Consider the following 26854-nt stretch of genomic DNA (forward strand, 5'->3'; position numbering starts at 1 on the left):
TTCTCTCCTGGACGCGCGCGCTCGCGCTGAGTGTTCCCGCCTTTTGACTCCAGCCGAGCGAATCCTGGGAGAGGGCAGATGACGTCAACAGTCAGGCTCCATGGCGGCGCGGCGGCGGCTGAGGGGGACTAGCGGCAGCAGTCGGGCGTCAGGTTCGGAGATCATTGTTGGGGGGCGGAATGCTGGGCGACGGGAAGTCGGGAACCGAACGGCGCCTCCTACTCTAGCCCCTCCCCCTTTCATCGCCCCTTCTCCCGCACTTGGCTGCCAAACTAGTTTTGGTAATAAACTTACAGGATTTCGGTTTTCAGAGCTTTTTTTTTATTATAGAATTGTGGACCTAACAAAGTGCCAGCTCTATTGGATATCTGTCTAATGTCATCCAACCAAAACACATTTAATTGTAAGATGCATTATTATTTTATGTAACAGTAAGAACGGAAAAACGCTTCCGGTTAAAACATGATTCATGGTTTATATGTCATCCATGATAAGATGCAAGTCTCAGAATTGATGAGATCTTTATTCTCTGTGTTACATATTCTTAAATGCATAGTCCCGTCCAGCAGGTTCGGTATTATTGTCATCCTGTGGATTTTGCATTTGGGGCAACTGATGAGATAACTTCTGCAAGGTTCCACAGCTGGGCTCAGCTCCACACAGACTCCAAAGCGCTTTACTAAACGCTATCTCATTCCACCACAGGTATTTTAATGATAGGTATTGGGGGTAACAAGTAAACAGAACCGATAAGCACGCCATGAGACGCATGCCTCAGCCTATGAACTCACAAGAGTCCCATGGCTCCCGTTTACTTTATTTATTTTTATTTTTTAACAACTGCTAGTCAATTATTAAAAAGGTTGATTTAAGCATCGGCAGTTGTGACTCAACCTTGACTCCTGGCTCATTACTGATGGCAGTAATCTGCTCAACAATCTCAGAAGGGCTGTGCAAGTCTATGAGTCCCCTGGGGATCCTCACCTGAAACCATCCCAAATCTTAGCGCCCTCCCACACGGAATTTTTCTTGTGATTCTCAAGAGTTTTGGTAGGCATCTCAACTGTCCTTTCACTTTGAGATTCTTTTCCTTTGCGCTTCTGATCAAGTCAGCACACACCTTCTCCAAAGACCTTACCTTGGGGCTGGTTAGAGTAATTCTAATTCCGTGAAGCACAGCCGCCTCTGGTTCCACGGGTGCCTTTCTGGAATCTTTAAAAGCCATGGCTGTGGTGGGGTTTCCTGACTGACTTGTTTGAGCGAATAGTGGTGAGTAAGGAGCAGGGGTGGGCAGGACGGAGCTCTCCTGCAGCTGCAAAGAGCCTTTTATTTTACTTTTTTATTTGGCCAGAAGAGCAATTTCGGAAGCGATTACTCAGACTGTTATCAACAGTTGTCATTATTTCTTTGTAACCTTACGAAACCATCCTAAACCATTTCCTTAAAAAGGCGGTGCTTTTTCAAAGTAGGATTATATTCACTGTACACTCATTCTTTGTTTTGCTTCTCTGTCTGCCCATTCTTGCCCTTAGCTTCTAAAGCATCAAATGAAACCGACAATACAGAAGACTCTCCTCCTGCCAAGAAAGCCCGAAGATGCCAGAGGCAGGAGGTGAAAAAAGAGCCTGTGCCTGGAGGAAAGGCTGATAAGGACAGAACAGAAGACAAGCAAGGTCAGCCTAGTGTGGTAGCCAGGGAGGACACGGGCCAGCAAGAGGTCTCTGGAAGGGGTAAACGGGGAGGATATTCTGTTCTTTGAACTCTCATTTCTCCAAGGCACAATAACTTTCTATCTTTTGGGTTTGCTATTTCTTAGAACCTTCAGTTTCATGATCTTTTTCTTAAAAAAATACATTTTATTGATTTTTTACATAGAAGAAGGGAGAGGGATAGAGAGTTAGAAACATCGATGAGAGAGAAACATTGATGAGCTGCCTCCTGCACACCCCCCACCGGGGATGTGCCCACAACCAGGATACATGCCCTTGACTGGCATCGAACCTGGGACCCTTCCGTCCGCAGGCCGACAATCTATCCGCTGAGCCAAACCGGTCTGGGCCAGTTTCATGATTTGAAACAGATTGAGGCTTGGGCAGATCAGGATTCCTTGGGAAGGACAAAGTTAGTTATGAAAACTTTCTTTCTAACCAGTTTGATTCCCATACAAGTAGACATAGTACATGTCCGTCTTTCCTCAGAGTCTGTGAAGACCTTGCTGTTAAAGGGCAAAGCTCCCGTGGACCCAGAGTGCACCCCGAAGGTGGGGAAGGTGAGAGACTCCTCAACCCATTGATTTCTCAGAGAGCAGTGTTCTGTTGTTTTTGGGATTCTCACTGGAACATTGCTAGTATTGATTTCACGAATCCTCACTAAAATATTACTAGTGATTCATTTTCTGCAAGGCTAAATGATGGGAATGGTGGTGTTAAGGATTAATAATCAGGTTATTAATAAGTCAACCTGGTTAACTTATGGGGCTGTCATCAGCTTTCCATACATCATTCTCTTTTTCAGTTAGAAAATTATATCATTATCAAGGGAAAAATGAGAAACTATGCCTTGGTATGGCATGAATTGCTGAGTATAGGTTTTCTTTAACTGAGAATCATTTGTATTGTATTTATGTAACTATAGAAAGGCACCATGTTTGCTTGTTTTTAAAGTATGTTTTTATTGATTTTAGAGAGGGGGAGGGAGAGGGATAGAGAGAGAGAAACATCGATCAACTGCCTCCTTCATACCCTCTACCAGGGATCTACGGGGGATCGAGCATGCAACCCCGGGCATGTGCCCTGACCGGGAATTGAATAAGTGACCTCTTGGTTCATGGGTCGATGCTCAACCACTGAGCCGCCCCGGTTTTTATTATAGGAATGACAGCTTATGTGTGAAAGAAGATACTTTTGCATTTCTTTCCCTGGAAGATGGGTGTTGGTAGTGCTGGAGAATGACCTTTTATGCCTTATGCCGTGTGCCTTATGCCTCACTTAGGATCTCATCAAGACTACAAATGTCAGTTTCTTCTTTTCTCTCTAGGCCCATATCTACTGTGAAGGGAATGATGTGTATGATGTCATGTTAAATCAGGTAAGGAGAGAAGCCATTCTATATATGGGAATTTCTTTTTGACAGTTATTGATGACAGTGTTCCAATGCCCAGATCATTAATTCTGGAGTCCCTTATGTTAGGCACATGCTCTTTAAAGTATGATAAAGTCTACCTGATAGCAGAGTCCTCAATAAGAAGCAGATTTTTAAAATATATATATTTTTATTGAATTCAGAGAAGAAGGGAGAGGGAGAGAGAAATAGAAACATCAATGGTGAGAGAGAATCATTGACCGGCTGTCTCCTGCACGCCCCCCACTGGGGACCGAGCCCACAACCCCGGCATGTGCCCTTGGCCAGAATCAAACCTGGGACCCTTCAGCCCACAGGCCGACGCTCTATCCACTGAGCCAAACCAGCTAGGGCAAGCAGATTTTTTTTGCAGATTTCTTGTCTTTTATTGAACCTATGAACTCTCTATTCATATCATTTTGCACATTTCCCGACAGGTTGATGGTCTTTTTCTTACTGGCTACAAGGAACTTTATGTAATATGAGAATAGTGTTTCAACTATAACAGCAATTTTCAACCTCTTTAACCTCCTGGCACATAAACTAATTACTAAAATTCAGTGGCACACCAAAAAATGTATTTTTGTCCACCTGACAAAAGAAATAGGTATTGATTTGATTCATTCACATTGGACAGCTATTGTGTTGGCTGTTGTCATAGTTTTATTTGGCAATCACAGGGAAAAGAAGTCAGTGCCCCTGACTGAATAGTCAAGTATTGCATGTTTTAAAAATTTGGGGGGACACATCATTTGAAAATCAGTGGTCTGTAATATAAATTGCCAATATGTTTTCCAAATTTGTCATTTGCCTTTTGATTTTCTTTCTGGTATACCTTTTGCCCTTATTGAAGTTTACATTTTTATGTTAAATTTATGAATTTTTTCTTATTAATAAATAATAAGAAAATAACTTTTCAATAATAATAATAACTTTTCCTCTTTGTTTAAATAATAACTTTTCCTCTTTGTTTATTTTTGTTGTTTTGAATAGATAATACATTTGCCTGGTTAAAATATATATCCTAATTATGTATCTTCACATTTGAACTTATACACCCATCATATATAATTTTAACGGCTACCTAGTAGTCCTTTGTTACTACTTCTTTTACATGAAATATGAGCAGATAGAAAAGATCTTACGGCTCCTTTTTGTTCTAACATCCTATGACTTGACAGTATGAATAGGTATAAAGTAGGAAGGCGCAGACACTTAACAAAGAAGAGTGCCTGGATAACCAGGACTCAACCTTATCACACAAACTACTATTCCTTATCATGGACTACTCCCGCTCTCCACTCTGAGTAAGTTACTTATTGTATACCTCTTTTAAGATTCTAGTCACAGTCTCTCTGAACATCTCCAAGTCATGCCAGGGACTGATGTGGCAGTGGTTTCTGCCTGTCCTCTACCCCTTCCTAACATTGTCCTGCTCTCAGCTCATTGTCAAATCACTGCAGTTGACGAAACAAACCTTAATTAAAGCTATTAAACAGTAAATTGTCTAAATAAGCATAATAGTTAAGGACCTTTGAGGCATCAAAATTGTCTTCATTTGAAAAACAATTATTGAGAATAGATTGGGAGCTGGAAAACACATTTGAGATTGGGTAGAAAGTTTGAGGAAGCTTCCAGGCTCCATTTTTAATTCCTAGAAATTCAAAGTTTAATGTAGAACCTAATCCTTCCTTAAATCTTCACTCTTACAGGAATCTGATTGCCTTGCCCCATGCTATTCTTTTCCTTATGGCAATTACTGGCACCTCTGTCCAAGGAAGAGTCATTGGTTTATGCTTCTTCTATTTGCAAGCCTGTTATTTTATGTTTCTATTTGCCTCACTCATCATAGACCAATCTCCAGTTCAACAACAACAAGTACTATCTGATCCAGCTGTTAGAAGATGATGCTCAGAGGAACTTCAGTGTTTGGATGAGATGGGGCCGAGGTAATGACTTAGGCATTTTCTGAATTGTCATTCAGAAAGCCAGAAGCAACTTAGTGAGTGGCCAAGGATCCTCTAAGCTTAAATTGGTGGGAGGGAGGTTCTGTAACTTGGGGCGGGGCTTAAGAGTCAGATTGTGCTTCCGGTAATTGGGCAGTGGCAGGCATTTTCAGTAGGAAGCTCTCATTGGTAAAACGGCGAGCAGCCTGTTGAGAGACAGAACTCATAGTGCTGCTCATGAACTATGGCAGTTAGTAGGAGGTAACTAATAGCAACAAGATATTTTTTCCAAAAAAAAAAGACATATTCCCTAAGCCCTTTCACTTTTTCCTGTCCATTTGTTAGAAGTTAACCAGACCCTAGAGAACTGGCTTGTTGCTATTAGAGAACTCTTCTTGGGTCAGGTTACCCATCTTCTATGTGGCATTTACTTTGCAGTTGGGAAAATGGGGCAGCACAACTTGGTGGCTTGTTCAGGGGACCTCAACAAGGCCAAGGAAATCTTCCAGAAGAAGTGAGTACTAAGAAATGAGTGTAAAAACATACCCTTCTTCTTCTTGGATGTATCTTCTTTAAGAATTTTATAAATGGGATTTGGCCTAAATGTTAATGTCTTTCCACTATAACACGCTGTGACTAGAACACCAAACTGCATCCTTAGTTAGTGATTACATCACCTGGAACCTTGAAATTGACTAAAAATAGAAGATCTAATATAACTTAGCACATGATCAACAATTTAGGAAATTTGGGAAAAGTGGTATGAGAATATACAGCTAGAGTTTAAAAAAATACTTTTCCTATGGATGGATGAAGAACTTTTCTGGAGTCTCTAGAAACGTTTCCTTCAGAGAAAGGGGTTGGATAGGGATCTTTTTGTCTTAAACTTCCAATGGCTTGTGTGGTGTTCCGGAGGCTTTGGGAAGCCCAAAGGTCCGTTTTCTCCCTTTTTATTTATTTTTTTGTTCCCTTTATAGCCAGAGCCTTACTGTTATTCAAGGCTTTAATTTAGAATCCAGATTTATGGAAAGTTGATGTGTAAAAGAGCTCTGTTGTGGGAAATAAAGTTTAGACCCTTATTTGTAAGATTTTTCTCACCATCTTGGACTCTACAGATTCCTTGACAAAACAAAAAACAATTGGGAGGATCGTGAGAAGTTTAAGAAGGTGCCTGGAAAATATGATATGGTACAAATGGACTATACCACCAATACTCAGGTAAACTGACTGCATGTTTAGGGGGAAAACTGTTTCCTCTTAACCAGGGTGAAGTCTAACAGAATGACTTAGATCAGGTCCTAGATCAGAATGGGCCAAAGTATCCTGAGTCTTGCTATTTCCTACCTAAGAAAAGATTACAGTTCCCTCATGGGTTACCTTCACTCATCTTTGTAATCTTCAAGGGACTATAGAATGAGGATAAATGTGCTTTTTTCTAGTCTCTATTATTGACTAAGTTGCTAAAAAATCTTAGGTCCTATTTCCAGAAGTTTAATGTTACGAATCAAGAGAGGAGTAATTAAAAGTCAAATGGATAAAACTACACTTAAAGTTGTATTCACTTCTGGTTTTACAGGGTGGAGCAAAAGTAGGTTTACAGTTATTTGCATGGAAAATAATACAATAATTAATAAATCAGGAACCAGGATGTTGAAAGCTGTCCTGGAGAAATCTTAGTCTTAAGATGAGAAGATTAAAGACAAAATAGGTGTCTTTACATACTGATTATATTATATTGTGTTTATTTGAGGCTTATTCTGAGTGTTTACCTATGGGAGGCAGAATAGGACTAGAAGGTGGAAGTCATATTGAGTACTCTACCTAGGTAATAATGGTATGGGCCTGTGTTCAAACAGAGGCAGATGTTCACCTGCCAGGAATATTGTACAGCCAGTCCTTGCAGAGAGCTTAAAATAGATCCTTTTAGATTTTTATTGTTTATATTTTGGCTGTAGAATGAAGAGGAAACAAAAAAGGAGGAATCTCTTAAATCCCCTTTGAAACCAGAGTCACAGCTAGATCTTCGTGTACAAGAGCTGATAAAGTTGATCTGTAATGTCCAGGCCATGGAAGAGATGATGATAGAAATGAAATATGATACCAAGAAAGCCCCACTTGGTAGGACTTCAGGTTCTATCCTACATTCTCTCTTCATATTTCCTAGTTCCTTTAATGGAATCTTTCTTTCATCACTATCATGATTGAAAACTTGCTGATATGAATGAAAAAAAAAGAGAGATTTGGGGTGAGGGGCAGTGTGGAGGGAGGAGGGTCTATTTTGAAAATTGAAAGGTGAGAGTCTGTGTTGGGCAGGGCATAAATGTAGTTTACAGGATAGGACTTTAGTTGTGGAGTCTGATCTCTTGCTGGGTCTGCAGGGAAGCTGACAGTGGCACAAATCAAGGCAGGTTACCAGTCTCTTAAGAAGATTGAGGACTGTATTCGGGCTGGCCAACAAGGACGAGCTCTCGTGGAAGCATGCAATGAATTCTACACCAGGATCCCACATGACTTTGGGTAAGGCCTGTGCTGTTACTTCACTTTGGAAGTCTTTCATTTCTAAGGACATGATCATCTTGAATAGATACAGAGCCAAAATGATTTATAGATAGCCTAACTAATCAGCTTACAAGTGTGGAATGCACTCTTCTGGCCTGATTACAACCATATTCTCTGACCAAGTGGAAGTTACCAACTCAAGCGAGAATGAGTTTAACTATCCAACCAACAAGTAACTATCCATCCACCTTCAGGCATATCACCCCCCTATTTTCTGTTCTTTAAGGCAACTATAACCACACACCATGTCTGTGAACTTAAATATTAGGTATATACATTCCTTTATCTTTGTTGATTCTATATTCTTGTGCTTATTTTATTCCTTCCATTGCTTTATTGAGCTCTGTGAGCTAGAAATAACCCTGAGTGGTCTACTGCTTCTAGACAGGACTATACCCAAAGTATTCCTTATTGATAGCCATATATCTTCTTTTTCTTTTGTTTTCTTTTCTTTTCTTTTTTTTAATATCTTTTTTTTAGAAAAGCATCCTGTAAAGAAGAATTTCAACTCTAGTCTCAAATGTCAAAATCTATATGTTTTATCCTACTCAGAGTATATACATCATATCTCTCTATATTTGGAAGTTAAAATATCTTTACGGATCTCTCTCTCTCTCTCTCTCTCTCTCTCTCTCTCTCTCTCTCTCTCCCTCCCTCAAGAGAAAAACCCCAGTTTTTTATATCTTTTTTCTAAATGGCCTATCTTTAGTCTGTTATTTTTAGTCATGTGCCACAGATCAGAGACTTATTATGGGTTATATCTCTATCCTTAGACTCCGTACTCCTCCATTAATCCGGACAGAGAAAGAACTGTCAGACAAAATACAACTACTAGAGGTGAGAGATGTGTGGATTGGCAAGTATTAAATCTCTTATCCCAGGTTCTTCCTATATTGATTCTAATCTCATCTTGTCAGGCTTTGGGAGACATTGAAATTGCCATTAAGCTGGTAAAGACCGAGCTGCAAAGCCCAGAGCATCCATTGGACCAACACTATAAAAAACTGCATTGTGCCTTGCACCCTTTAGACCATCAAAGTTATGAGTTCAAAGTAAGAAAAATGTTAATTTATGTTCATACCTTTAAAACCTACCCTTCCCCACCCCACTGTTTTCTGGCTACGTCTGGTTAAGAGCAGACTTTTGTATAGGACAGAATTTCTATTTGCTAGAAATTTGAGAAGGTAGAGCTCTTTCTCTTTCTGCCCTGTGAGACCATTTGGGAGCAGAAAGGTCTGTCAATTTATACCAGAGGCCCTGAAGTTCTCAGCTGAGTCTGGTCTATTATAGAGTCCACATTGGCCATTTCTTTCATTTTTTTTCACAGATAATTTCCCAGTACCTTCAATCTACCCATGCTCCCACACACAGTGACTATACCATGACCTTGCTGGATGTTTTTGAAGTAGAGAAGGAGGGTGAGAAAGAAGCCTTCAAAGAGGACCTTCATAACAGGTCTCAGTTTAGCTTTGGGTTTGGGAAGGTATTCCCTTGCCTGAAGTGCAGTTATGGAACTAAGGGAAGGATGGCACAGAGAGCTGTTGGCTTTATGTTTGCCTATGTTTGCAGGAGAGCACGAGAGACAACAATAATAATGGCTTTTCCTTAGGATGCTGCTATGGCATGGTTCCAGGCTGAGTAACTGGGTAGGAATCCTGAGCCATGGGCTTCAGATTGCCCCACCTGAGGCTCCCATCACAGGTTACATGGTGAGTGGAAACTGAACCTTAGAAGGAGGCACAAGGTAAAAGGATACAATAGTTTTCTCAGTCCTAGTCCTTTTTCCCCCTAGATCAGTGGTCGGCAAACTGCGGCTCGTGAGCCACGTGTGGCTCGCGAGCCGCGGTTTGCCGCTCTGTTGACTAATGAGTTTGCCGACCACTGCCCTAGATTATGATTAGTGGTGCCCTTTCCAAGCATTGAACCAGCTCACTTTTTTTTTTTTTTTTAATTTTAGAGAGAGGAAGGGAGAGAGAGACATTGATCAGTTGCCTCCCACACATGCCCCAACTGGGGATCAAACCCACAACCTGGATATGTGCCCTGACTGGGAATTGAACCCGCCACCTTTTGGTGTATGAGACAACACTCCAACTGAGCCACACAGGCCAGGGCCCAGCTCACTTTTTACTCTGTCCCTCTTTTTTTTAATTCCTAAATATATCCATCCTTTCCCCCCAGAAGCAGAGAGTCACCCATGCTAAGCTTCTCTGGAACATAACTGTGAGGGGAAATGGGAAAAGGTCTCTATTGTGTTTAAGGTTATAGAAACGCAGGGTTAGTGATGTGAGCCTCCCTTTTAACACCCTACGTTAAGCTGCTGACGTTGGCGTTTATTTATATATTTCAGTTTGGAAAAGGAATCTACTTTGCTGACATGTCTTCCAAGAGTGCCAATTACTGCTTCGCCTCTCGCCTAAAGGATGTTGGATTACTGCTCCTATCGGAGGTAGGGCAAGAACACCTCTATGATCTCTAGTGTATTATCCCTATTTTTCCAAAGAAAAATTTGACCACCGGAGAACTTGAGTGGGGAGCCAAGTACAATTTCCACTGCATTCGACTCCTCTGCTATAGGGGAAGAAAGTACTGGTGGGCTTTTCTGTTGGCTTCAGAGCCATCCAATCCTTGGTAGGAGGTGGGCGTTCAAAGATCTTTCGCTTTGTAGGTAGCTCTAGGTCAGTGTAATGAGCTACTGGAGGCCAACCCGGAAGCAGAAGGATTACTTCAAGGCAAACACAGCACCAAAGGACTGGGCAAGATGGCTCCCAGTCCTGCGAGCTTCGTCACCCTGTAAGTACTCGGAGCTTGGAGGACCAGAAAACTCCTTTTGGCTGGATAGGGCTCTACTTTCTCTGTTTCAACTTCTGAACCAGAGGCAAATGTTGACACGCTTTCCTCTATTTGGCAGGAACGGGAGTACAGTGCCCTTAGGACCAGCACATGACACAGGAATTCTGAATCCAGATGGTTATACCCTCAACTACAATGAATTTATTGTCTATAACTCCAACCAGGTCCGCATGCGATACCTTCTAAAGGTTAAATTTAATTTCCTGCAGCTGTGGTAACATTAATATTAAATAAACCAGAGAAGATATCTGCAAGCAAGGAAATAAACAATGTTGTACTTTTGAACCTTTTCTTATTTTATGGAATAAAAATAGTACAAATCTGTCACTGGCTTCTTTGGGCTTTACTTCTACAAGCACATATTTCTTCTGATGTTAGTGTGTCTTCATTTCCAGGACAGAAAGTATAATTCTTGGTATCTCACAGCTAGCTAGCTGCAGGTTACTCAGGATGATGGGGGTTGTTTTTTTCTTTTTCTTTTTTAAATTTTTTATTTAAGTATAGCTGACATACATACAACATTATATGAGTTTCAGATGTACAACATGGTTAGTCAACGTTTATATACCTTATGAAGTGATCACCATAATAAATCTAGTAACCATCTGAAACAAAATTACTATGATATTATTGACTATATTCCCTATTATATCCCTGTGGGATCCTGTTCTTACACAGCAGAATAGCTACTGTGCATTGAGGAATACTAATTGAAGCTATTACTTTTTGCCATTTAATTCAATTTTTCTGCAAACTGGAATTTGTTGGTTATTATTACAAGAAGAATAGAGGCAGCAAAGGCTGAATTGGTCCTTTTTTCCCAATCAGATCTTCTCACTTGCCTTTTCCCTGTTTATCAACTGCATACCAGGTCTCCCACCACTTTGTGTTTTAGGACTCAACAGATGTCCAGAATATAGAAACAATTCTTACAATTCAAAGATAAAGACAAATAATCCAAATAAAACCAAGGATTTGAATGGACATTTCCCCAAAGAAGAAATACAAATTCCAATAAGCATGTGAAAAGATGTTCAACATCATCGGATATTAGGGAAATGCAAATCAAAACCACAATGAGATACCACTTGACACCCACTAGAGGGCTATAATAATAAAGACTAATAACAATAACAAGTTGGTGAAGGTGTGGATGAATTGGAACCCTCATATATTACATGAGAATGTAAAATGGTGTAGCTGCTTTGAAGGATAGTTTGGCAGTGCCTCAGTTACCGCATGACATACCAATTCCACTCCTAGGTATATAACCAAGAGAATTGAAAAATGTCTACAGGGTGTTCCTTATGTCTTTATCCTCTGGGTGAGGGAGACCACGAGGCATGGGGAGAAGTAAGGTAAAGTCCCTCAGGTGATTTCTCCATGTAAAATCTGGAATTGGTGAAATAAAAACTAAATATCCCACTCAAGTCCCCAAATCTCATTTCTAGCCTAGAGTGCAGTTGTATTTCTCTGAAAGAACCATAATGGCTTATCACATACAAGTACTTGAATTCTTGGACACAGAAGACCCTTAACCCTGGTTTCACCCATAGAAAGAACAGATAACTTCTTCCATAGGACAGAATTACAGGAAAATAAGAAGGTTCTAGAACTTTTAAGAGGATCACACAGTCTCTGGTAAGTCCGTAAGTAAAAGACTACCCCTTTCAACTCATTTTAACCTTTGTGAACTTGAATTTGAAAAAGATACACTTTTGTGATCTCTTCCAAGAATGCAGATGATCCCGGCCGGTGTGGCTCAGTGGTTGAATGTCAACCTATGAACCAGGAGGTCACAGTTCGATTCCTGGTCAGGGCACATGCCCAGGTTGTGGGTTCGATCCCCAGTGTGGGGCATGCAGGAGGTGGCCAATCAATGATTCTCTCTCATCATTGATGTTTCTATCTCTCCCTCCCTCTCCCTTCCTCTCTGAAATCAATAAAAAATATATTATAATTTAAAAATAAAGAATGCAGATGATTGTACTGATTTATGCTTGCGAGCCACGTGGCTGCTACTGTTCCAGCAGAGGCTGTGAAAGCCAGAAGAATCCGTCTGCTTTCAGTGCTCATCTGGGCAGTTAGTTCTGAGTACATGGGACTGTTTCTCTAAGATGAACCTAGTGTTTTCCCACTTCTATCCCAGTTCTTTCTAAAGGCCCTTACTAGGGGCTCAATCAACTTACTCTTCCTTCCCTTGTTTTTTCTTGACCAAGTGAGAGGTCTCCAGTTCAGTGCTGGCCAACATCACTTTCATTCCTCCTCCAGGCAGGAGTGGTATCTTGGTCTCCCCAGCCCAGCAAATGACACAAGAATTTTAAAGCCTAGTTTCAAAGAATATCTACTAAAGATCTGGTTCACTTTCTTGCAGTTCTAGTAAAAATTCATCTTAAATCAGAAAAGAAACATTATAACATCCATTTTCTTCCCAGTTGGTCCAAATCCACATGAGAACTCAGGCAGGACTGCACTTGAAATTTCTTGATACTTTATTTTTATAATTTTATCAAGAAAGTTTCCACCGGTGTCTTCAGGCTTGGACCTCTAGCACAAATGGTACCTCTGCCCTGAGTAATGCATCTTCATTCCCAGGACAGAAAGTATACATTGCCCTGTGTGTCTCCCACTGCGAGCTGCAGGGTAGAGTCAGGCCCCAGCCAAGGTTCCAGGCAGCTCACTGCCCCTTCGCACCGGAACAGGCCCAGCTACAATGAGAACAAAAGAGAGGGAGATGAGAACTACAAGCCTACGGCCTCCTTATACTACATTGTTCTTCTCTCACATTAGTGCTTTTTATTTAGAACAGGTTAGCCCCATATTGCAAGAAGGGCAGAAGAAAATAGAATTTTGATCTTTTGAACTTTCTTATCCCAAGTTTGCTTCCTTGTGACATCCTTTCACCCCTCCTTGCACATACACACACTTACCAGTTGCATGCTGGGTCTCTCCCACAGCTTAACATCTCTGTCCTTCGAAGCTGTCACCAGCAACTCAGGCAGCACATGGAGGGCTGTGACAGAGCCTGAGTGAATCTTAGAGAGGAAGGGGAAATGTATAGTGAGTTCTCGTGGGCCCTCCTTAGTCGAGAAAGCATCAGGATCAGACCTAGAGCCTCATCCCCTGTATTTGTAATCCTTCCCTCAAACTCACCTTTTTACGCTGCCGTGTCTTTAGACGTGGGATTGTTGACCAGTACCCCATGTAACTATTCACAGATGAATCTGTTTCTGAAGTTTGGGTTTCAGGCATTTGTACTGTTTTCTGCCAGATGTTACCTGTGGTCCATTCTCCTTCAAAGGTGCATTTGGCTAGGTTCCACAGCATCCCATCGGAGCTGGCACACAAATATGAGGACTCTGCCATTCCAAGGGCAGCGTTAGAGGCAGGTCTCAGTCTTTGAAGGGTCCACCATCCTCCCCTAGGCCACCTCTAGATTCCTTGGGTCCTCCCCTCGCCACTCACCAGATTCAGGTTTGGCCTGAGTTACTGATATTAGGGTCCCACTGGGATTCTCTAAGTTCAGAACAAAGTCCAGGCACTCTTCAAACTCTCCAGACTCCTTTTGCCTCTGTGAAAGGACAGGTCATTTTGTTTAGCCTACTTGTGTCACTTACCCCGGCCCAGACGAAAGCAACCTTTTTCTCTTCTGGACTGGTCAGGATTTTTTATTTTTTTTAAAAAATTTATTTCAGAGAGGAAGAAAGAGGGAGAGAGAGATAGAAACATCAATGATGAGAGAGAATCATTGACTGGCTGTCTCCTGCACGCCCCCTACTGGGGATCAAGCCCACAACCCAGGCATGTGCCTTTGGCTGGAATCAAACCTGGGACCCTTCAGTCCCCAGGCCAATGCTCTATCCACTGAGTCAAACCAGCTAGGGCTGGTCAGGATTTTTTTTAAACTGTAACCCAGCTCCTGGGTCCGGCCGAGACCAAACCAGAGGGAGTCGGACCTCCGTTACCACCATTTGTCCACCATCCAGAGCTGAGGGGTCAGTGCTGACATGTACACATAAGGAACTGGTGGACATTGAAATTGGGTCTCCAAAGAACTGTTGGTCCAGAAAGAAACTCACTACAGACTGATTCATTTGCCTGTCAGCATAACCATTATTGCTCGTCTCACATTCAGTTCTTATAAGTATATATCTAGTGACATATGATCTCGCTCATCTAGGGGAAATGATGAACAACATAGACTGAGGAACAAGAATAGAACCAGGAACAAGGAGGCATCGATCGGACTATCGGGCCTCAGAGGGAGGATAGGGGAGGGTGGGAGGAGGGGGAGAGTTCAACCAAAGGACTTGTGTGCATGCATATGAGCCTATCCAATGGTTAAGTTCAACAGGGGGTTGGGGCATGCGTGGGGAGGGAGGTGGGATGGGAATGGGGGGATGAGGACAAATATGTGACACCTTAATTAATAAAGAAATTTAAAAAAAAACTGTAACCCAGATATAGTAAAATGCACAAATCTTAACTGTGCATCTCAATGAATTTTTGCACATCCATGCAATCATTGCCCAGATCAAGACATAGAACATTTCCATCACGTTGGAAAGCTGCCTTCATGCCTCTTCCCAGTCAATACCAGAGACCTCTACCCTGAGAGCTAACAATATTCTGACTTCTGTCGCTATAAATTAATTTTGCTTGTTCTTTTTAAAATATGTTTTATTGATTTTTTACAGAGAGGAAGGGAGAGGGATAGAGAGCTAGAAACATTGATTAGAGAGAAACATCGATCAGCTGCCTCCTGCACACCCCCTACTGGGGATGTGCCCACAACCAAGGTACATGCCCTTGACTGGAATCACACCTGGGACCTTTCAGTCCGCAGGCTGACGCTCTATTCACTAAGCCAAACTGGTTAGGGCAATTTTGCTTGTTCTTAAGCTTCATTTAAGTGAAATCATGTAATCCATACTCTTTTGTGTCTGGCTTCTTTCATTCAAAATAATATCTATGAGAAATGTCTGCATCATTCCAGACACTAATATAGTTGTAAGAGACAACAAATGCAATTAAGAAAACACCTAGATTTATGGTTTCCTATGATTTTCTTAAACACTAGAATTTTTTTTTGTATCAATGAAATCTTAGAGGGGAAGGAAGGCCAAGAGACACATGAAAACATGCTCAATGTCACTAATTATCCAAGAGATGCAAATCAAAACAACAATGCGGTACCATCTTACACCTGTCAGAATGGCTATCATCAACAAATCAACAAACGACAAGTGTTGGCGAGGATGCGGAGAAAAAGGAACCCTCGTGCACTGCTGTTGGGAATGCAGACTGGTGCAGCCACTGTGGAGAACAGTATGGAGTTTCCTCAAAAAACTGAAAATGGAACTCCCATTTGACCCAGTAATCCCACTCCTGGGAATATATCCGAAGAAACTAGAAACACCAATCAGAAAGGATATATGCACCCCTATGTTCATAGCAGCACAATTCACCATAGCTAAGATTTGGAAACAGCCTAGGTGCCTGTCAGCAGATGACTGGATCAGAAAACTGTGGTACATCTACACAATGGAATACTATGCTGCCATAAAAAAGAAGGAATTATCATTTGCAGCAACCTGGATGGAATTGGAGAACATTATGTTAAGTGAAATAAGCCAGTCAATGAAAGAAAAATACCACATGATCTCACTCATTTATGGATAATAAAGAACATTATAAACTTGAACAAAAAGACAGATACAGAGACAGTAAAGCATCAAACAGACTGTCAAATTACAGGGGGAAAGTTAGGGAGAGGTGGGGGAGATAAGAGATCAATCAAAGGACTTGTATGCATGCATATAAGCATAACCAATGGATGCAAAACTCTGGGGGGTGAGGGCATATATGGGAGTGGGGTGGGGGGTGGCAATGGTAAGATATGTACACATATAATACCTTCATAAAAAAATTGAAAAAAAAAAATAAATCTTAGAGGGAAAGTCAATATACAGTGTGTTTAAGTATAGCTGCTCCAGTTGAAGGAAAAGAAGGAGATTTGGAACCAACCACCTTTCCTTTTCTCTTATCCTCCATCATGCCCCAAGGTTTTAAAAGATTGATTCTGGACAAATCTTTATTTTCACACACACCCAAACAGGACTTACTAAGACAGAAAGAATTCCAGGGGCCGTTGGCTTCAGGGCAAACACACCATAGTCCTGGTGGGTGGACAACATCATAGGCTGTTCTGTGTAGTCGTGCCTGGTGTACAAGGAAGAAAGAGGCTGAGCCCAGGAACACCTGACTGTAAGACCCCAGTGCTTGTTCTCAGTCACACCCAACCTCAGGGTAACCACCAACCCCTTTTCCCTCTTTCTCCAGCCTGAGAGGAAACTACATTTTGGATCTTACCAGATTTCAGAGGGAGCATCATCCCCTGGCTTCAAGTGCAATAACTGCAAATCCGCCGTAGCCAAGATGAGGGAGTGGCCATCAGGGGCCAGGCCCACACCTGTCAGGAACCCTAAGTCCTCCTGCAGAACTCGGTTTAGGCGGAGACTGTAGCTCAAAAAGGCACATGGGAAGAGAAAGAGCCTACTTCAGTCCACTTCTCTGAGGCTCCTCAGAGAAGTAGAAAACAAAATATATTCTCTTCCCTACAAATTCTATTCCTCATTTTTATTATATCAGTATTCATCATCATCCCCTTACTTGCTCAAACTAGGAATCTCTAATATTCTTGCCTTTTCCTTCCCTCCTGACCTCCAAATGATCAGTAAGCTCTGTGGATCCTACTTGTAGCACATGCCTAAATCTGGATCTCTCCTTCTCACCCCCACTGTCCCTGGTCAGGACCCACATTATGTCTTCCCGGACTATAGCAACTGCTATAACAGTGGTCTCCCTACCTTTAGCATCTCTCTACTACTATCCATCCTCCTTACTGCCACCCAAGTTATCTTTCTAAAATCCAGATAATTATCCAGATAGGGACTTTTTTCTGCCTAACAACTAGCATCCTATTGACTTAGTTCAAAATTCTTACCACCTCTATAGCCCGGCCTGTTTATCTCCTCAATCTAAAATCCTACCCCGAACCTCCCACCAAGAACACAAAGACTTGGCTGTGCATACTCAGAACACACCATGCACTCTCATGCCTCCGTGCCACTTGTTAATGCTACTTCCTCTTCCTACAACTCCATTCCCTTCCCTTACTGGTCCAGAAAACTCCTACTCATCCTTTAAGGCCAACCTCAAATAGCAACTCTTACGTAAAATGTAAATTTCTCCAATTCTGCAGCCCCAGGACATATATAAATATCTATAAATGTATTTATATTCCCAGATATTTTAATATATTTATTGTAGCACTAATCACTCTGAATACTGTTGGCAGTTTACTTATATGCACACTCGTCTACTGTGAGCTCTCTTAATTAACAGTTAAGTTCATACTACCTGACCCAGAGCGTAGCATAAAGTAGGCTAATTATTATTTAAATTGAGATGACTGGGAGCAGAAAACCGTTTTCTAGGGACTTTTTTCTGCCTAACAACTAGCATCCTATTGACCTAGTTCAAAAGCAGAGGTGCAGTGATTTGAGTAAAATCCTGGGCGTAAGGAGACTACCGTTCCTACCACATTAACCCGGCTGCTTTGTTTCACCTGAAATTTCTGGGTGTTGAATCCCTCTGCAGTTCCACTTGCCACTCGCTGACTTTTTCATCAGCACTGACAACGACCAAGGTGTTTGCCGAGTACCAGATTAGAGCACTGATGCGGCCAGGAGCCTGGTGTGCACAACTTCATTTCAGTATTTCTGAGAAGCCAGGATTCACCCTCTTTCCTCTCCCAGGCACCTATGCAACCTCCAACCCAGGCCATTAAACACATAGCAGGGGCAGAATTCACATAGACAATGAACTCAGAGTGCCCAGCTCACCTGTACTGTGGCCACCGCCTTAGCTTCTTGCCATAAGGTTAATTCTCCAGCTTGATTCCCAAACACTGCCATAGAACCATCTGGGGCCCAGGCCACAGCTGTGATGGCTGCAGGACTCCTAGGTATATTTGCCTCATCTGGAGAAGAGAGCAGTGGGATTCATTAGGAGCTGGACCTCTGCTGGGATACAAAAGGAGATATCGGGCTACCCTTGACCTTCTTGGTCCCAGTTACACAACCCTCTTTCATACCTTGCCTCTCTCCTCACTCACCTGCTTCCTTCGGTACCTGCCAGAGCCGTATGGAACCATCCTCCGAGGAGGTCAGCAGGAGGCCTGAGGCCTCTGAAACAGCTGCTGCATTGATTGGGCCACTGTGTCCCAGTAGGGTATGTGTTTGGAACACCTAGGAAGAAAGGATGGAGATGGCACAAAAGGGGATGGGACACACAGAAGGTTATCCCGCTATACCTCCTCCACCTCCCCCACCTATCCTTTCAGGAAACTCACCAAGAGCGGATGCCACAACCGTGTGAGCCCATCCAGTCCAACAGTCACCACCAGAAGCTCTGACCCAGGCTGGCAAGCTGATAAGACACGGAGAATGAGTGAGAAGAAGAGAAAAAGAGGAGACACGGGGGAGAAGGGAAGAGGCAGCAGGGGAGGGAAGGTGGCTGACATCTCATCACCTGCGTGGGGCTCCAGAGCAGCTGCACAATGGCTGATGGGTCCTGAGTGAGCAGGGATGCTGGTGAGCTCCACTCCCTGATGGTCCCACACTTTCAAGGTTCCATCCCGGCCCACGGACACCACGTGCTCCTCCTGCCCCAGAGCAGAGTCACACTAAGCAAGACATGGGAAGTCCAACCCCACCACAGAGCTGTGGGCTGAGCACTAGGGGCTTAGAAGATTTGAATGAGTGAGGAGAACTGGGGACCTAAAGCTGGGGGGTTCAGGGCTGCAAACCTCCCACAAGGTCATAAATTTAAGATGCTATGTTTTCATGCTTGCCCTCCCGTCACACCAACTCTCAGCCTCAACACCCTAATCCTGCTCTAATCCAGGCCCAAACGCCTCATTCTTTATACCCCTTTGCCTTTGGGGTTAGATACCCAATGCATCTAGTCTCCCAAAGCACCCTTGGCCTTCCCAGAGACCCCAGGAAACTCTGTATTGCCTTCTCACCACGGCCACTACGGCGCTGACAGCACTCTGATGACCCAGGAACTGACCAAGCTGCTGTCCCAACTCTGGGTCCCACAGCCCCACAGAGCCATCACTGGAGCAGGAGATCTGCAGAGTCAGAGGAGAGGGAGAGCATCCCTCCAGCATTTTTGAATATATATAATGGAGGGCAGTACACCTTGTGACCGAGAGCATGGCTATCCTGGGTTCAAATCGTAGCTCCACCATTCATTACTTTGTGACCTGGGGCAAGTTCATCTCTCTGAGCCTTAGGTTTTTATCCAATCAGGATAATGACAACTCACCTATCTGCCTTGGTTGCTGTGGAGCTGATGCATCTATAGAGAAGGATTTAGCACAGCTGCCAGGTACACAATGAGCAATGAATACATAGTAGCTATTGTCCTTGGTATTAACATACTGGCAGTCAACAAATCTAGACAAAGGTGAAAAGTCTGCAATGCCAAGGAAAGGTGTGGCTGCCTAGAAGGCAGGAGGACAAATTATGACAAGTCTATTCATGTTACTCTCGCCTTTCTCATCTCTTTTTTGAGAACATGGGGACTCTCCTTTACTGCAGGGATGGGGCATCATAAACTATTGGGAGACAGTTTTGTGTTCTTGTCAAGAGCATGAGCTTTCTTATCAGAAAGTTTACTGGTTCAGCTTTATCACTTCCACGGCCTTGGAAATGTCCTCTAATCTATCTGAACTCAATGTTCTTCTCTGTAAAACAGATGATAGCAGTATCTACTTTACAGGGCGTTGTAAAGATTAAATGAGACAAGATGTGCAGAGAGCTTAATCCAATGCATGGCACATACTCACTGCTCAATAAATGTTAGCTATTACTACTTCTTTTTTTTTTTTTTTTTTTTATATATTTTATTGATTTTTTACAGAGAGGAAGAGAGAGGGATAGAGAGCCAGAAACATCGATGAGAGAGAAACATCGATCAGCCGCCTCTTGCACACCCCCCACTGGGGATGTGCCCGCAACCAAGGTACATGCCCTTGACCGGAATCGAACCCGGGACCCTTGAGTCCGCAGGCCAACGCTCTATCCACTGAGCCAAACCGGTTTCGGCAACTACTTCTTCAAATATATATTTTATTGATTTCAGAGAGGAAAGAAGAGGGAGAGAAATATAAACATCAATGATGACAGGATCATTGATTGGCAGCCTCCTACACGACCCCACTCTGGGGATTGAACCCGCAACCCAGGCATGTGCCCTGACTGGAAATGGAACCATGACCTCCTGGTTCATAGGTCTGCGCTCAACCACTGAGCCCCCGGTGTTAGCTATTACTATTCTAAACAGGTGTCAGGAAAGGATCAGATGGGGAGTGTTGTCCTCCCCCAGGAACCCTGCTGAGCTTTACACCCTTCTACTCCTCACTCACCAGTAGGTTGTCTTTGGTCCAGGCGCAGCCAGTGACCCAGTCACGGTGACAGGCAGAAAAAGAGTGAATCAGAACAGGGGCTGTGGGTGTCCTCACATCCCAGCAGAGGAGACTCTGGAGAGGTCCCAAAAGATGAAGAGTCAGGACCACGGGAGGGAGGGAGGAACACTAGGACCATTACAGACAAGAAGTTTCAAGGAGAGAGCAAACGTATTAATGAAGGAATGAGGGCAGATCAAGCAAAAAACCGGAGGAAGCAACAGAAATTGGGCTGTTCAGGAACCGGGGGTGGAGGGAGAGGGGCTCACCCGATCCCGGCCCCCGGTGGCCAGGCGGCACCCATCAGTGCTGAAGCAACAGCAGTTTACGGGGCCCGTATGTCCCCACAGTTCGGTGGCACAGGGTAAGTGTTCTGCCTTTTGTGGCAGTGTCAGCAACTGCCGTGGCCATAGCCGCACTGTGGAATCCTCTGCAATGAGAAGAGGGAGAGAGGAAGAGTCCCTGGAAGAGGAAGCAACACTAGCCCGGGAGCCAAAGACAAAGGCAATCACGGGGACTGAGGGCCAGGACTGAGGGCACAGCTCCAAGGGAGGGAGGAGTGATCACAGGCTATGCAGAGGCCCTGGACAAGGGTCAGCCATCACTTGAGTACACAGGATAAGATGCCAGGCTCTCCCAGCCCCGGCTCTGCAGCTGTCTCTCTCTAGCTCCCTGCCGCACCTCCAGACCCGCCCCTTCCCAGTGTCCGGTGTCACTGGGACCAAGCCTTCTACTGAGAGAGGACTGAGGCCACTCTGCATTTTCACCTCCACATTTCTCTCACCTCCTGAGGGAAACCCATCCCTTTACACAGTAAAGTCCCCACTGGGCAGGAACTCAAAGGATGATAGAAATTGCAAAGAGGTCCCAGAATCAGGGTGAAAGAACAAGAAAAACAGTCTAGACCAATTGTGCAAGATAAATGCATTTAAAAGGACTTTAAAGTTGTAAAAAAAAAAAAAAAATGTGTGTGTGTGTGTTTTCAGTGATTCACAACCCTGCCCACTGCCCAGCAGTACCTGAGGCAGAAGCCAAGAGTTCCTGGGAGGAGGCCAGGCCCAGCACAGGTTTCTGGTGTCTGGACATGAGCCAGAGGGACTGAAAGGAGCTCTCCTGGAGGGCCCAGCCCTGCAGGGATCCATCTTCTGCACCACTCACCAACACCTCAGGGCTTAGCCAGGCCAGTGCCGTCACTGCCACATCTAGTGCTTGACACTGAGCCCCCTGAGAACCTAGAGAATGAGAGAAAACAAGAGAGGAAGACACTTGGAAAGGAGGGGGTCTCATTCCAAAGGCTCAAACACCCCATCCTTTCTCCCTTTGTACCTGAAGATACTTTGTAGATCCTGATGCCATCGGCTCGGTATCCAACAGCCACCTGATGACCATCTGGGCTGAGAGCCACGGAGAGGGCCGGAGAGAGAGAAAGGGAACCCAGGCACCCACGGGGCCGACCCAGAGACCCGGACCACACCTGAACCTGAGGGCCGATAAAAGGGCTTAAAGATACCCCACTTCCACCCCAGAGTTATAGCCACCCTGTTAAAGTCCTCCTTCCAAACAGTCTTCTGAGAGCTGCCTGTACGCACACCCACACCTTCTCCCTGAAGCTCACACCAGCCACAGTCCCCTCAACAAAGGCCCACCCTCAACAAACATTCCCTGCCTTTGCCACTCCTTCCCTGGAGCCCACCCCCAGCCCTCTGACACCTGACCTTGCCATCCTCTCCGGCTGTCAGTAACTGGCACCCAGCACGCAGGAAAAGGGCAGCAGCCACAAAGCCATGGTGGGCAGGGAAGGCAGCCAGCCGCGCCCCCTCCTGCCAGGCCCACAGCTCCACCATCCTGTCCAGCCGGCCCACGGCCACAACCCGCCCAGGCACATTGAAGGCCAAGGTGCAGACAGAGGCTCCTGGAGCTCCCAGTTCCTACCCGGGGAGGTAGAAACAGAAATGTCAGGGCTGCTCTCAACACAGCCCGAAGTGACACAAAATGTGGACGTCCATCATTCCCCGCCTTCCACGCCCACCTCTGTGTTCCTCCCCCAGGGCCACACTGGACCTTCTCACCTTGGTGACTCTGAGTCCGTCCACCTGGAAGAAGCTGCAGCTGCCAGCCCAGCTGCCTATGGCTATCACCTGCCCCTCTGGGTGAAAAGCAACACAATTCACGGGCTTGGGAGAGGTGTGCTGGGAGGCCAGCTGCCCATGGACTGTGTCCCACAGCTGGAGGAGAGAGAAGGGAGGAAGACAGAGGCGTGAGCCCCTCAGTCCCTCAGCTCCAGGGACCACCCTGTCCAGTCCCCACCCTCAGCAGGAAAGGCCTCCCCAGGCCAAGCCGTCAGCAGCCCCTGCCATATGACAGAGCAACCTCCCAGGCTGAAGCAGCACTTAGGGCAACTCTGACTGCCACAGAGCCCAGGCTTTACCTTTAGGCACCCCCCTAGGCACACAGTGGCCAGCAGCCGGCGGTCTGGGCTCAGGCAACAGCTGGTGATTTGGTACTGGTGAGCCTTGGTCTGCAGCACCCTACCCCAGGGAGACAGAGTCAGGCCCCGGGGCCATCTGGCTACAGGCTTCCCCTGGGCTTCCCACCCACAGGGAAGGCCCCCACTCCGAGACATGGGAGAGCCCTTACCGACAACCGTGCTGCAGGTCCCAGAGCTCCAGGAGCCCGTCAAAGGCAGTAAGAAAGAGGGAATTGTCCGAGAGGAACGAACAAGAGGAGATCCCATCACAGCCGCTTACCAGAGACTTCTCCTCCTGTGAGAGTGAGCGGGGAAGCGCGCTCAGAACACTCCCTCGAACCCCCCCTCTCCCTCCCACCATGTCCAGCCAATCCAAGCCCCAAGCAAAAAGGATGTCATGGCAAGAAGGGCTGGCATCCCTGGCTCTCTACATTCTCTACATAAGCCTCCACATGTGGCTCTCTGGCCCCACATCTGGAATACCTGCTTAAAGTACAAAGCTTTGGGCCCCACTCCAGACCTAGGCCAAGCTCAGGTCCAGCTAGAGCCTGGTAATCCAAGTGGGGTCACACCTTGTTCCCCACTCCAAATTCCATACATATCCCTAATCAGAGAACACTTTGATGTGTCTGGGTAGGGAATGGGTGACTGTATGCAGACATATGGGAGGTGTGATATGGGCAGAAAGATGAGAGACCCACCTCTCCAGCCTTTAAGCGCCCTCTGTTGCAACTGTTCCCGAAATCCATAGGAGACCTTCTTCCCCATATCTTTGCTCAGGCTCCTCCTCAGCCAACCCGGAAGGCCTGCTCTTCTCTGTCTAATATCCTATGGCCACTGTACAACTTAGCTCTGATCTATGAGACACGGCTATGTTTTGGTTCCTCTTTACGTGCTATGTCTCATCTTTCAACCAAAGTAACCACTAGGCAGGCAAAGACAATGTCCTAGGCCCTGTGTTCCTTGCAATGCTTATAACAGTGCCTTGAACGGAAGGTATATGGCAAATATTTGCCATGTGACTGGTTTTTGCCCAAGCCCTTTTGATCTGCTGTGAGGGAAGTAAAGTTGCTAAGTCAAACAGGGTGGCAGCAGGTGGGCTTGGCCTGTTAGGGTCTCAGGGCAGTTTGTGAGGCGTCTCTGAAGGTAAACTGCCCCACCGTGCGTGTCCTACCTGCCAGGTTCTCAGGTCCAACAGGTAAACTGTCCCACTGGCAGTGCCCACGGCGGCTCTTTGCCCACTGGGGGAGAAGGCCACCGCTGTGGGGGATGAGGAAACTGCCAGGGACAGGCTGGAGCTAGAGAAAGAGCAGGAAGAAAGGGAGGAAATGAGGAATGAGGGGAAGGAAGCAGACAGGAATTCATTTCTGCATTTCTGTGCCCGGGTTCCTCTCGCCCACGGTGACTCTGGCTGATCTCTCCTTCGTTGTCCCATTTCGGAAAGGCTGCAGATGGCTCTCTGGGGGGCTTCCAGAGCCTGGGGTTAAGTTTCTTACCTTTGCTGGCCCCCCATGGTGTGGGGTTTATTAAGCCACTTTAGCATGCGCTGGAGGTGCCATCGCTGGGAGAGCTGAGGGGCCTGGCGGCAAACAGGCGAGTCCAGAGGCTGGTTGGCTGCCTGCTGAGGCAGGAGCAGCGGGTACTGACTGAGGACTGGAGCCTGCTGCTTCAGGAAGGTGTGAAATGCAGCGATGTCAGCCGCAGGAAGCTGTTGGTCCTCTTCAGGAACTGAGGAAGCTATGGAAGAGATGCAGATTGGGGAGCCAGCCTGGACCCCCATGGACCCCAGCACCAATACCTGTATCTGAAATGGTAAGTCTCAGAGTGTGGCCCTCTGGCCCCACATCAGGAACATCTGTTAAAAGTACAAATCTCTGGGCCCCACTCCAGACCTCGGCAACCAGAATCTGTGGGCCCAGAGCTCTTCATTTTGAACACGTTTCCCAGGTAACTGTAGACCCGCTAAGTAAAGTTTGAGAACCTCTCATCTAAGAGATCTAGGCAAAAGGTCTCTCGAGACTCACTTGCTCATCCTCTTGGCATTTCCCACTTGGAATGGAAATTGGACTGTTCTTTCCATGACACCTCCCTCTGAGCAGGCCCCCCAGGAACACACCCAGGAGCCCCATATCTCAAAGAAGAAGCCACTGGTGACCCATCTCACCGTAGAGGGCATGGGCTTCCAGCAGCCGAGGGAGCAGACCCAGTTCCAGGTGTGCAGCCATCACATGGAGATTGGTGAGGAACTTTGCGAGAAGGCCGCGGTTCCCGCTCTGGAGCTGAGGGGACCAGAGTGGATTCGTAGGGCTGTTTTAGGGGCTGGCGAGGGGGGTCTTGGACCTGCCTGAGCAGCTGGGACTTAGACTTGGGATCTGGGACCAACGACCCGAAAGAGGTGGGCAGGAAAAACAAAAGGAGAAAAGTAGAGGGAGTTTGAAGGGGTAATGGCAGTGGTGATAGGGGTGGTCAAAGGAGAGAGGGGTCTCAGAACTGTTAAAGTAGGTGCTTGGGAGAAGGCGCCTGTGGGATGTGGGGACTAACCAGGTGGTAAGGCAGGTCTCCCAGAGCCTCAGGGGGGCAAGTGCGGAAGGTGCCTGAGGCATCAGGGTCGCAGGTCTTCCAGAGCTGAGCTGGAGGTCAGAGGAAGGACACTGGGATGATTCAGCCCTGGCGCATCTCCAGAGATCGCATCCTTCAGGCTACAGCAGGCCATCCACCCACCGAGGTGCTGGGAAGGAGGCCAGCCCAAAGGGAGCGGCAGTGCGTGGTCCTAGCCTTGGGGCCAAGGCCCCACACTCAGTGCCCCGGGCTAATGTGAGCCGTAGTTACCTGCTATGAGGACGTGTGCTGTGCTCTCCAGCTCCAGCCTCTTCCCATATCGACCTTTAGCTGCTGTCCTCAGGGGCCCGGCAGGGAGGCAGAGCCGGGCACCAGGCCGCTCCAGGGGGCCCTCCCCTAGCAAACTGTGTGGGAGAGAAGGAAGGAGAAGAGAGGGAGGCCTGTCAGTGAGCATCCTGGCACAGCTGTGAACTCCCATTCCCACCTCAAATAGTGGGAAGTTAACCTGGGAGACAGGTGTCAGTGGCTATGCAGAGGAAGGGTAGGGTGAAGAAGAGACCACATGGGGCCCTTCTGACAGGAAGACACAGGAGGTCAGCTGGGTACACCTGTACCTGCGCAGACTCTGGACGAGGTAGGCAAATGGCCCCATAGGGTAGGGGTCCCCACTGTTCCCAGCAGCCACCGCTTCTTCCCAAGTCTTGGTCCCTCTGGGAAGAACCTTCCATGCACTCAGCACTCCGTGCAGCTGGGCCACAGTGAGACCTGAAAAGGCAAGCTCTCTGAGGCCCCCACCAAACCACAGTGTCCCCA

At 45.8% G+C, this 26854-nt stretch overlaps 3 protein-coding genes across 3 annotated transcripts in view; 1 reads left to right on the forward strand and 2 right to left on the reverse strand.

Annotated features, from left to right (window-relative positions):
• The first annotated feature begins 11 nt into the window (after positions 1 to 11).
• PARP2 (poly(ADP-ribose) polymerase 2) lies at positions 12 to 10805 on the forward strand. The gene is made up of 16 exons (XM_008160497.3): positions 12 to 152; positions 1533 to 1673; positions 2199 to 2269; positions 3037 to 3087; positions 4973 to 5069; positions 5505 to 5580; positions 6182 to 6284; positions 7022 to 7184; positions 7445 to 7583; positions 8399 to 8462; positions 8543 to 8677; positions 8953 to 9080; positions 9235 to 9334; positions 9976 to 10074; positions 10294 to 10418; positions 10537 to 10805. Exons 1-16 carry the CDS (start codon positions 101 to 103, stop codon positions 10694 to 10696), a joined length of 1704 nt encoding a protein of 567 aa, XP_008158719.2. The 5' UTR covers positions 12 to 100; the 3' UTR covers positions 10697 to 10805.
• Positions 844 to 1225, reverse strand: LOC103303510 (40S ribosomal protein S20-like). Its single transcript, XM_008160508.3, is given in 3 exon segments — positions 844 to 992; positions 995 to 1012; positions 1015 to 1225. Coding segments are annotated over 3 exon segments (378 nt in total).
• A 2118-nt stretch (positions 10806 to 12923) lies between the features above and the next one.
• The window catches only part of TEP1 (telomerase associated protein 1), a 42843-nt gene continuing 28912 nt past the window's right edge, over positions 12924 to 26854 (reverse strand). The window contains exons 30-55 of the mRNA XM_054716399.1: positions 26656 to 26806; positions 26312 to 26445; positions 26024 to 26112; positions 25647 to 25761; positions 24979 to 25219; positions 24657 to 24780; positions 23653 to 23777; positions 23444 to 23543; positions 23085 to 23240; positions 22731 to 22943; positions 22342 to 22495; positions 22035 to 22247; positions 21285 to 21445; positions 20977 to 21090; positions 19570 to 19677; positions 19074 to 19206; positions 18895 to 18971; positions 18658 to 18790; positions 18386 to 18522; positions 18109 to 18233; positions 16851 to 16997; positions 16604 to 16700; positions 13944 to 14049; positions 13632 to 13837; positions 13409 to 13513; positions 12924 to 13186 (exon numbers count right to left, since the gene is read on the reverse strand). Of these exons, the coding sequence (XP_054572374.1) occupies positions 13064 to 13186; positions 13409 to 13513; positions 13632 to 13837; positions 13944 to 14049; positions 16604 to 16700; positions 16851 to 16997; positions 18109 to 18233; positions 18386 to 18522; positions 18658 to 18790; positions 18895 to 18971; positions 19074 to 19206; positions 19570 to 19677; positions 20977 to 21090; positions 21285 to 21445; positions 22035 to 22247; positions 22342 to 22495; positions 22731 to 22943; positions 23085 to 23240; positions 23444 to 23543; positions 23653 to 23777; positions 24657 to 24780; positions 24979 to 25219; positions 25647 to 25761; positions 26024 to 26112; positions 26312 to 26445; positions 26656 to 26806 (3587 nt within the window). The 3' untranslated portion in view covers positions 12924 to 13063. The remainder of the gene's footprint in view (positions 13187 to 13408; positions 13514 to 13631; positions 13838 to 13943; positions 14050 to 16603; positions 16701 to 16850; positions 16998 to 18108; positions 18234 to 18385; positions 18523 to 18657; positions 18791 to 18894; positions 18972 to 19073; positions 19207 to 19569; positions 19678 to 20976; positions 21091 to 21284; positions 21446 to 22034; positions 22248 to 22341; positions 22496 to 22730; positions 22944 to 23084; positions 23241 to 23443; positions 23544 to 23652; positions 23778 to 24656; positions 24781 to 24978; positions 25220 to 25646; positions 25762 to 26023; positions 26113 to 26311; positions 26446 to 26655; positions 26807 to 26854) is intronic.

This window comes from Eptesicus fuscus, chromosome 5 (assembly GCF_027574615.1).
Source record: "Eptesicus fuscus isolate TK198812 chromosome 5, DD_ASM_mEF_20220401, whole genome shotgun sequence".
NCBI classification, from domain to species: Eukaryota; Metazoa; Chordata; class Mammalia; order Chiroptera; family Vespertilionidae; genus Eptesicus; species Eptesicus fuscus.

Excerpts from the sequence above, each read along its gene's own strand:
- PARP2 (XM_008160497.3), top strand. The coding sequence starts at position 101 with ATGGCGGCGCGGCGGCGGCTGAGGGGGACTAGCGGCAGCAGTCGGGCG. Across the intron at positions 7,185-7,444 it reads TACCAAGAAAGCCCCACTTG|GGAAGCTGACAGTGGCACAA; the intron begins GTAGGACTTCAG and ends CTGGGTCTGCAG. Across the intron at positions 8,678-8,952 it reads ATCAAAGTTATGAGTTCAAA|ATAATTTCCCAGTACCTTCA; the intron begins GTAAGAAAAATG and ends TTTTTTTCACAG.